At 55.4% G+C, this 10267-nt stretch overlaps 1 protein-coding gene across 1 annotated transcript; it reads left to right on the top strand.

Moving 5' to 3' along the window:
* Nucleotides 1-238: 238 nt before the first annotated feature.
* On the top strand, nucleotides 239-10257 carry ATG9A (autophagy related 9A). The gene is made up of 14 exons (XM_002195604.6): nucleotides 239-424; nucleotides 648-691; nucleotides 2023-2087; nucleotides 2386-2547; nucleotides 2650-2791; nucleotides 3713-4461; nucleotides 4765-4918; nucleotides 5136-5315; nucleotides 6092-6337; nucleotides 6628-6848; nucleotides 7244-7361; nucleotides 7534-7756; nucleotides 7892-8034; nucleotides 8141-10257. Exons 1-14 carry the CDS (start codon nucleotides 322-324, stop codon nucleotides 8144-8146), a joined length of 2556 nt encoding a protein of 851 aa, XP_002195640.3. The 5' UTR covers nucleotides 239-321; the 3' UTR covers nucleotides 8147-10257.
* Nucleotides 10258-10267: the final 10 nt, after the last annotated feature.

Genomic DNA, 10267 nt, shown 5'->3' with positions numbered 1-10267 from the left:
AGCCGCCGTACCCCATCACTCCCGAACCGCCGTACACCATCACTCCCGAACCGCCGTACCCCATCACCCCCGAACCGCCGTGCCCAGCCCGCCGAAGCCGCCGTACCCAGCCCGCCGAAGCCGCCGTACCCAGCCCGCCGAAGCCGCTGCCCCGCCCGCCCCGCCGTGACGCGCGGCCCCGCCGGGCCCGGAAGCGCGGCTCGTCACATCCCGCGCGCCCACTGGCCTCCGCTCCGCGCCGGGCGCCGTGCCCGCAGCCGCGGGCGGGGCCGAGCGGGCCGCGCCGCGCCGGTGGCGGCGGCGGCGGCGCGGTGCCCCGCCATGGCCCATTTCGAGACGCAGTACCAGCGCCTGGAGAGCTCCTCCACCGAGTCTCCCCCCGGTGGCGGCGACCTGCTCGTCCACGTCCCCGAGGGCGCCAAGTGTGAGCGATGGCACCGGCACCGGGGGTTGGGCCTGGCCGGCGGCGGGGTGCGGAAGAGGCCGGGACGCAGGGGCGAGGCCGGACGCCGAAGGGAGCCGGGGTGGCGGCTGCGGGGCTGGTCTGGGGCCTGGGGGGCAGCGGGGGAAGGGGTAGGTTGTGCTGGTCACAACGCCAAGGGTGGGTGTGCTGAGGACCCCTCACCCTGTGCTGCTTCTTCCTTCAGCTCCGTGGCATCACATCGAGAACCTCGACCTTTTCTTCTCTCGCATATCCTTTTGTAGGGCGAGGGTCAGGCGGGATGTATCCCCTTCGTCCCGGCTCTAAGTACGGGGAAAACATGGAGCTTTGTGTAACTTGGAGCTTGGGCAGTGTCAGCCATCCCTGCAGGATGCTACACAGCCCCAGAGGGGCTGACAGAACCCCCATACCTTGGGACGCTGTCACTTGACACAGGGTCATACACGTGCTTCTAGGAATTCTTGGAAAAGTAACGATGGTAGTGTTGTCATTACAGTTAACGTGTTATATTCTTAACGGGATATTATTGCTAGCGTGGCATTTATAAGTAGTACAGGATTTCTGTAGGCAGAACCAGTGTAGTACAATTTTATAAGTAGCACAGAACAGAATTTTATCGTATCTCTTAGTTTCTGGCTTCTAATCGTCTGGACTCTTTACCGATCTAGACATATCTTAACATCTGGTTTTCTGTCTCAATATAAATATTGTAATGTAGACTCAAAAATCACATAAAAGAATTTGAGTAATTTGCCTAGTCTTCATTAGAAACAGATGACAAAGGGGGAATGCCTGGCTACTGAGTGTCCTGGGTGTCACTGTCCACAAGCAGCTGTGATACAAGTTCCCACTTAGGATTTGTAACTCCTTGATTTTGTGAATAGTGCTCTGGGTGCTGTTAATGCTTCCCTCTTCTATGATGGGGTCATCACCTCCGTTGGGTTGGCCAGGTGCCTGGGACTTTCAAGGACAGCACGGAAGAGAGTAATCAGCCTGGTGCCAAGGAATCTTGAGGCCCATAGGGAGGGAAAGCAGAAACCCATTTGATTTATATACTTGGTTCACAGGACCCTCAGTGCCTGATAACTGGGGAAAGGGTGACCCACTAATAGGTGACATCCTCGCTGACAGAGAAGGGCTGCTTGCCTTATGAAATGGTGTTAGATATGCTGACAACATTGCTGGGGGCAGGAGCAGATACCAGGTGGCACTAAATGTGTTTTTGTCTGTCTCTGTCTTGTCCTGCCCTACCCTGCCTTGCCCTATCCACTGTTGTGCAGCCTGAGTGCAGGCTGAGTTTCTGCTCTGTGCTGAACAGACCCCCACTACGGATGTTGAGTGCAGGAAGAAAGGAGCATGAACCAAGCCAAGTCCTTCTACCCCAGCTATGCTTTACCTGGGCAGAGGGTGTTTCTCTGCAGTGGGGAACCAACTTGCTGATGAGTAGAAGTGGGAGAGAATTTTTCTTGGTGGTGAAGGGAGACTTGGTTGAGGAGCTGTGGAAACCAGTGGGACAAAAGCCTCTTCATCCTTCATCTGAAAGGAGTCTCCATGCTGTTTTCCTTGACTGTAGCTTTCACGTCTATAACCTGCATCAGAAGAATGGCTTCACTTGCATGCTTATTGGAGAGATCTTTGAGCTCATGTAAGTGCAGGTTCCCCTGTGTTGTGGCTGTGACAGCTGCTGGGGGACAGCCACAGGCACTTGTCAAGCACTTGCAGCTGTGTAGGTGGAAGGGCTCCTCTCGTAATTGTCCTGTATCCCCTTCATCAGGGTTTTCCATGCCCCAGACCTGCATTTCACTTTGAGGAACTGTTGCTTGTGAGCGTTCCTGCTGCCATGGCTGTGGGATTGCATCTCTGTGGCACATGACCCTGGCTGCTGCCTGTTTTGTAGTGGAGCAGAAGGGTGATTCTCTCACAACACTTCTCTTTTTTCACAGGCAGTTCATCTTTGTGGTGGCATTCACCACTTTTCTTATCAGCTGTGTTGATTATGACATCCTCTTTGCCAACAAAGCATTAAATCACAGCCAGCATCCCACCGAGCCCATTAAGGTGACTCTGCCAGATGCTTTCCTGCCTCCAAATGTCTGCAGTGCAAGGTAGGGGCAGTGGAGGGCATGTTAGCCACTGCTCTTGTTTTCGAAGTACTCAGGGCTCCTGTCTGGGCCTGCATCCCACTGCTTGCCTCTTCTTGCTTGCAGAATCCAGGCAAACAGCTTCCTCATCTGCATCCTGGTGATAGCTGGGGTTTTCTGGATCCACCGACTCGTCAAATTTGTCTACAATATTTGCTGCTACTGGGAGATTCACTCTTTCTACATCAACGCCCTGAAGATCCCCATGGTAAGTCGCTGATCCAGGGGCTGCATGCGGGGCTGCCAAGGGTCATGGGAGGCATTTGCTGGTGGTTGCAACTTGCCTTCATGCCTCTCCTCTTCTCAGTCAGACTGAGCATTCTTCCCTCTGCTCCATAACCACATGATCTCCTTTCAGCCTCTTTTCCAGCAGCCAGTTTATTCCGTGTTAACCTCTCTGTGCTCAGTCTGCCTCTCCGCCTGCTGGCGCATGCCTCTGCCATATGCCACCCAATATGCGTATTCTTCAGCGGTGGTCTTTTCTGTGATGCCTTCCACAGAGAAGGTATAAGTGAGGATATCCTCATACCTCCCTGGGATATGGACAACCTCAGCTTCCTTGTTTACGTGGGAGGCTTGGAGCTACTTAGTTGTGAAGGTCACACAGGAGATCAGTGTGTCACAGATGGGGTTTGAAGTTTGTGTATACATCCTAGTCCAAAGTCCTTGCTCTGATGAACAACATGAAAAGGCATTTGTGCATCCTTCGGAGGGAGAAAGTATCTTGAGAAAGGTGGGGTGAGCTGAAAGGCTTGGTTTGTTCCCAGTTTTCCCTGGGACACTGCTTAAGTCCCTTCCGTGTTTATTTCTCCCTGCTGACTCCAAATTACAGCTCTGGGAGGAACCATGGAAGCCTGGCCCTGTGTTCTCCAAGGACGCTGGTGCATGAGTGGCTGGGAAACAGTCATCTGTGCTAATCAAGGGGGTAAAGGGCACCAAGGCAAGGTGTGGGGTTTGCCTGCTGCAGGCTGAAGTGGTGCCTGAAGGTGCCTCGTGTCCTGGTGTTGCATGCACTTTGTCAGCACCCCAAGGTGTGTGCTGGGACCTGCTACTTCAATGGGCTGAAGTCCTGGATACTTCTGTCCTGGATACTTCTTGCTCCTAATCTTGCTGTTTGCCCACCTTCCAGTCCACCCTGCCCTACTACACCTGGCAGGAGGTGCAAGCCCGCATTGTGCAGATCCAGAAGGAGCACCAGATCTGTATCCACAAGAAGGAGCTGACAGAGCTGGACATCTATCACCGCATCCTCCGCTTCAAGAACTACATGGTGGCCATGGTGAACAAGTCACTGCTGCCCATCCGCTTCCGCCTGCCCCTGCTGGGAGACACCGTCTTCTACACGCGTGGGCTCAAGTACAACTTTGAGCTCATCTTCTTCTGGGGTCCTGGCTCCCTCTTTGAGAACGAGTGGAGCCTGAAGGCTGAATACAAGCGGGCCGGGAACCGCCTGGAGCTGGCTGAGAAGCTCAGTACTCGCATCCTCTGGATTGGCATTGCTAACTTCCTCCTCTGCCCCCTCATCCTCATCTGGCAGATCCTCTATGCTTTCTTCAGCTACACGGAGATCCTGAAGCGGGAGCCGGGCAGCCTGGGTGCCCGCTGCTGGTCTCTCTATGGCCGCTGTTACCTCCGTCACTTCAATGAGCTGGATCATGAACTGCACTCACGCCTCAGCAAGGGGTACAAGCCGGCTTCCAAGTACATGAACTGCTTTATCTCCCCGCTTCTCACCATCGTGGCCAAGAACGTGGCCTTCTTTGCTGGCTCCATCCTGGCTGTGCTCATCGCTCTCACCATCTATGATGAGGACGTGCTTGCGGTCGAGCACGTCCTGACCACGGTCACCCTGCTCGGGGTGGGCATCACGGTGTGCAGGTGAGGTGGGTCTGTGCTGCCCCCATGCTCCTGGCAGCACTGTAGGGAGCAGTGGGGCTGGCAGCAATCCATGTAAACATGCTCTTTGCTTGCAAATGGATGTGAATCTGTGTGAATGAGGGGCATGGCTGGGGAGAGAGAGGTAGTGATCCTGGCTGCAGTGGTTGTATGGTGTGAGGGGCTGATCTGGTCAGAAGATTATAGGTAGAGCTGTGATACGGGCCAGTCACCCTGCCCTCCCGAGATGACATCTCCCATGAACTGAGGTGTAATGCTGTGATGTTTCCCTGTCCTGTCATGCAGGTCTTTCATCCCTGACCAGCACCTGGTCTTCTGCCCAGAGCAGCTGCTGCGAGTCATCCTGGCACACATCCACTACATGCCTGACCACTGGCAGGGCAACGCCCACCGCTACGAGACCAGGGACGAGTTTGCACAGCTCTTCCAGTACAAAGCGGTGAGCTTGGCTTAACTGTGAGGCTGGGGACTTACCCCCATCACAGGATGGAGAAGGTGCTGGAGAGCTCAACAGCTCTTGGGCTCATAGAGGAACAAGGCAGCATCCTCAGAGATACCCTGCCCCAGAAGATGGAGGGCTACCTCTGCAGTCTGTTTTGGCATTGTGGGTTTTTTGACCCTCAAGTTTGTGCTGAACCCATCATTTCTGTGCTCAGGTCTTCATCCTGGAAGAGCTCCTGAGTCCCATCATTACCCCTTTGATCCTCATCATCTGCCTGCGGCCCAAGTCCTTGGACATTGTTGACTTCTTCCGTAACTTCACCGTGGAGGTGGTGGGCGTGGGTGACACCTGCTCCTTTGCCCAGATGGACGTGCGCCAGCACGGCCACCCTGCGGTAGGTCCTGTGCTGCCCACCAGCATGTCTGGTCATTTAGACCCACGAGAGGCCCGAACTCACCACTCCTGGCAGCCCACAGCCCAGCCACTCACCTCTTGGTAGGGTGTCTGGGTTTGGCAACACAGGTCACCAGCTCCTGAAGGCTCTTGTGGCCCAGCTGTGATTATTGACCAGATGCTTTGGGAATCAGGCTGTATCATTCTTTGGTGTCATTGCCTGTTTTCACAGCCTCAGGAGAGTGGAATGTGGACATTTAGAAAGTATGACCACTTCTCTCCTGCTTGTGCTCAGGAGAGAAGCAGTCTAGAGGAAATGGGAAGTGTTTTCCATTATGAAGAATCTAAGATGGAGGGAAAATGGGTCCATCTTTTTTATGTGCCTGGGAATTTAGGTTACTTGCCTTGGGAAAGACTTCCTAGTAACACAGTCATGAACTGGGAAGGAAGTGAGCTCATTATGGCAGGAAGCTTTAAGAAGAGTTATTTGTTGACTGTAATATTTCCTGTCTGTCTGACTGTTCCTGGCTCCCCAGTTCCCTTGCAGCAATTCATGTTCTGGGATGGAGGTGGAACAAACTGTGTTTGTTGCTTCTTCTCCAGGCTGAGATGGCCAAATGAACGTGGGGACTTCTGGTGTAGCACCTGCTACATAGGGAGGCATGGCCTTGCATGGGCTGGCTGTTGCATGCTTTGCCCAGACTGATGGCAGGATTCCCAGGGCTGGCAGGGTTGTAAAGCAGATCCTGTCTCTCATTACCTGTCTCTTGTCCACAGTGGATGTCAGCAGGAAAGACGGAGGCCTCCATTTACCAGCAGGCTGAGGATGGCAAGACAGAGCTGTCCCTCATGCACTTTGCCATCACCAACCCCAAGTGGCAGCCACCCCGCGAGAGCACAGCCTTCATCGGCTTCCTGAAGGAGCGGGTGCACCGGGACAGCAGCATGGCACTGGCTCAGCAGGCTGTGCTCCCTGAAAACGCCCTCTTCAGCTCCATCCAGTCCCTGCAGTCGGAGTCAGAGGTGCCCAGGCTCAGGGCATGTGGGTTGTTCTTGGGGTGCTTGCTACATGCTGGCAAATTCATCGTCAGGCCCTCTGGGTAATTTTGCCCTTGCCTGGGATGTATCCGGGGATGAAAATGTGGTAGATCAGCACTATCTGGGACATTTCTGGGTTTCTAGAGAAGATAATAGGCGGTCCTAGAGCCCTGTGAGATGGGAGAGGGGCCAAGATAGCCCAGCTCTGTATGTCTGGTGAGATCAGTCCTCCAGCTCTACACAGCACAGTGGCTCTTTCTCTTTCAACTCTGCAGCCTCACAGCCTGATTGCCAATGTGATAGCAGGCTCCTCAGCACTGGGCTTCCACATGAGCCGGGACGGACAGGCTTCCCGCCATCTCTCAGAAGTGGCCTCGGCTCTGCGTTCCTTCTCCCCACTCCAGTCTGCTCAGCAGCCTTCCAGTGGCTTCCAGGCATCGGGAAGGGATGGAGATGGGGCCCAGCCTCGTGGTGCATGTGCCATGACAGCCTCTGGGTAAGCTGCTGGCTGGAGAAGTGCAGGCAGATTCCTTTACCCTTTGCCCAAATGCCATCCTGTTGTCCTAGATGCATGATGGCATTTCTCTCTGCAGCCTGGGCAGCAAGGGACATTCACAAGCAGAGTTAGACTCAGGTCTAGGTGCTGGTGCCAGGTGCTAAGACTGGCCCCAAAGGATAGTGTTTGGGTCCTGTTGTTCTCCTGTAGGTACTACACTGTGTAGGGAAGAGGCAGTGCCGTAGCAGGGCTTGTGTATTTTGGGAGATGCTCCAGATGGGCGTCTTCGTACCCAGATCAGGAGCAGATCTCTGTGAGCCTGACATTAGAGTGGAGAGGGGCTGGGCATTGTGGGGGCACCTGGGCAGGAAACCTACTGGTGTGTTCCGTGGCAGTGCTGATGCAAGGACCGTGAGCTCGGGGAGCAGCGCCTGGGAGGGTCAACTGCAGAGCATGATCCTGTCGGAGTATGCCTCGACTGAGATGAGTCTTCATGCACTCTACATGCACGAGGTGAGCAGTCCAGAGCTGGGCTGGCCAGAGGGGCATGGAGCAGGGCAGGCAGGACTGGGCTGCCCTCTCTATTGGGATGAGAAAACCAGGGTGTATGCAGTGCTGCGGAGAGGGCGTGTTTGGGCATCTGGTTTCTCCCACACAGCTGAGTCACTCATGTTTTGGCCTGCAGTTGCACAAGCAGCATGCCCAGCTGGAGCCCGAGCGGCACACTTGGCACCGACGAGAGAGTGACGAGAGCGGGGAGAGTGCCCACGAAGAGCTGGAGGCTCAGCGGGGCGGCCCCGTCCCCATTCCCCGCTCTGCCAGCTACCCCTTCTCCTCACCACGGCAGCCTGCCGAGGAGACAGCCACACTGCAGACTGGTTTCCAGCGGCGATATGGTGGCATCACAGGTAAGGAGCCAGGGCAGAGGTCAGAGTTCTGGTCAGGTAATCAATGTCCTTTATGGACTGGCACAAGCAGCCTGCCTGCTACTAGACACTGGCAGTCCCACAGGTAGCTAATCTAATTTCTTGCCTCTCTTGCAGACCCAGGCACAGTGCACAGAGCCCCATCCCATTTCTCCCGCCTTCCTCTGGGGGGCTGGGCTGAGGACGGGCAGTCAGCGAGGCACCCAGAGCCTGTGCCAGAGGAGAGCTCGGAGGACGAGCTTCCGCCACAGATTCACAAGGTAAGGGTGATGGCTGTGGCTGAGAGGGGCAAGGTGTACTCTGATGCCAGGTTGGGGTGCTGGCAGCTGGTCCCAGTAGGTGCCACATTCTCTCTCTGTCTTGCAGGTATAGCCTGGTAGACTGGGGATCTCATGGGGTTTGCAGATTGGGAGCCACCTGGACAGCAGGTTGTGGCATGGGCTTGATTCTTCTCCTGTACTGAGTGGACATTTTGTTGCCATCAATTGCCGAAGAGACAAAACTGCCAGGCCAGCATCTTTGCTGTGGCATTGTGTCTAGCCATGTGTCAAGTCAACGCCACTCTGACTTGTGGGGTGAATGCGTGTGTGAGTACATACCTGTGTCTGTGTTCACATCTGTGTCGTCCGTGTCGGAGGATCTCTGCAGAGCCTGTGGAAGCTGATGTGACGGGACTAGCAGTGAGGAGCTGCTGGTGGACTGGTTTGGAGGTGGCAGCAGCAGCTGATCTTCAAAGGGATGGGAGATGGCATCAGCTCCATCCAGACGTGCGCCCAAAGCTGGAACCTGCCATCAAAATGAGAGCAGGAGTTGTTGAGGGTGATCTGAGGGAGCTCAGCCTATAGCACCACACTGCCCTGCCTGGAGCCCTGAGAAGGTGCCTAGGACCACGTTAGTCCTCCCAGAGAGGACCAGTGTTGTGCCTCTCAGCCCAGAGCAGGACAACAGTGGGGCAGGCACCCACCCCTCTGTCCCAGCACCCTACAGAGGGATGGGCCCTGGTGGCTGCTGCTGGTATGAGTACAGGTGAGATAGAGAGCTGGTGGGAGTGGCTCTGGTTCAATCCAGGGATACTACAGCTCTTCCCTGGCTCATGACAGCTGGCTCATTCCCTGCATGCAAGAAAGGGTCATTGGAGTGATGCTTCTGTGCTAGGGCAGCAGTATCCTCCCCATGTATGGCACCTATGGCATGTGGGCTACTAGTGGGCCCTCCTGCAGTGTCAGAGACCCCAGTGTGGAGCAGCCCAGCATCTACTGGGAGTGCTCACAGCCCACTCAGAGCCCAGCCTGAAGGTCTTGCGCTCTGTGTGTTGGTTCCTTTTCTCCAGGCACAAAAAGGGCCTTTTCTCTAATGCCCAGGTGCTGTATTGGTTCTGTCCTTCTGATGCAGCTGTTCCTGTGGAACTAGCTTTTCCTCTTCCCTGGCAAAGGCTTTGGCTTATCTTGAATCTTGCCCAGAGGTTGCCAACTCCTTCTTTCTTCCTGAAACCTTTCTTTTGCTTACAACGTGGTTTCAGCTGCGGTGGAGACCATGCCACTGTCTCATGCGTGGCAGAGCAAGGAGGGGCATCCTGAATCCAGAAGGGAGAGGCACACCTCAGCCCAGGCTTGGGATGGTGGTGGGGAATTCGGATCCCAGCTGTGCAATGTGGCCTCAGACAAGACCTTCCCACAATCCTTCTGCTTTCTCTCTTTTATCTTTGCAGCTTCTGGGGAATTGAATCCCAGCTAACTCCTGCCCACGACTTATTTTCCATTCATTCCCCTTGCTTCTGGCAGGGGCTGCTTGCTTTTGTCATGCGCTCTGCAAGCACTGCTCATCCTCCTCTGCTGTCTCTGGGGTCTAGGGCTATCCCTCTTCTCTTGCCAGGGTTATTGCCCTCTGCCCTTTGAGCCTGGGGCAGCTCTAAGCCACCTGCTGCCAGCACTTCTGCACCCTGGTAGCCTGGGCATGAGCAGGGCCTGGGCGCTTGCAAAAGGGCAGGCTCTTTGGGGGAGCAAAAGATGTATTATTGCTGTGGGGAGGGCTGGGCAGGGCTGGAGCTACAACTGCTCTGGAGTCTGTATGAGATCAAACAGAGTGTTCTAAAGCAGAGCTCAGGGTGGGGATCAGCTCTTCAGTGCTGGGGTCAGGGCTCTGTGTACCTGGGTGCTCTGGGCCTATGGGACACTGCGTCTGGGCTTCCTAATGGAGGTGCTGCTGGTCTGTACAGCTGAATGGCTGAAGGCAGTGCCCTGGGGCAGGGCAAAACTCTGTATCTTTCCCTGGGCTGGCAGGAAGGAGAGGCCAGGCATAGCAGGCCCAAGTCTTTGCCGCATGATTTGCTTGTGTCGTCAGTGTCCCATGTGCATGGCGAGCCGCTCTTCCTCATCTCCTCCTGAGATGTGCGGGCACGGAGGTCCCCGGGGAGTGCAGTATCATACCCCCGTGCTCTCGCTGTACAGCTGTATAGCCGTCTAATAAAGATGGGGTGTATCATCCCTGCCTGTG

The sequence above is a fragment of the Taeniopygia guttata genome, chromosome 7, assembly GCF_048771995.1.
Source record: "Taeniopygia guttata chromosome 7, bTaeGut7.mat, whole genome shotgun sequence".
Lineage (NCBI taxonomy): Eukaryota > Metazoa > Chordata > Aves > Passeriformes > Estrildidae > Taeniopygia > Taeniopygia guttata.
This window is presented reverse-complemented; position numbering and strand designations above follow the sequence as displayed.

Coding starts and splice junctions, on each gene's coding strand:
- ATG9A (XM_002195604.6), top strand. CDS start 322: ATGGCCCATTTCGAGACGCAGTACCAGCGCCTGGAGAGCTCCTCCACC. Junction 425..647: donor CGTCCCCGAGGGCGCCAAGT/GTGAGCGATGGC, acceptor TTCTTCCTTCAG/CTCCGTGGCATCACATCGAG. Junction 6,338..6,627: donor CCCTGCAGTCGGAGTCAGAG/GTGCCCAGGCTC, acceptor TCAACTCTGCAG/CCTCACAGCCTGATTGCCAA.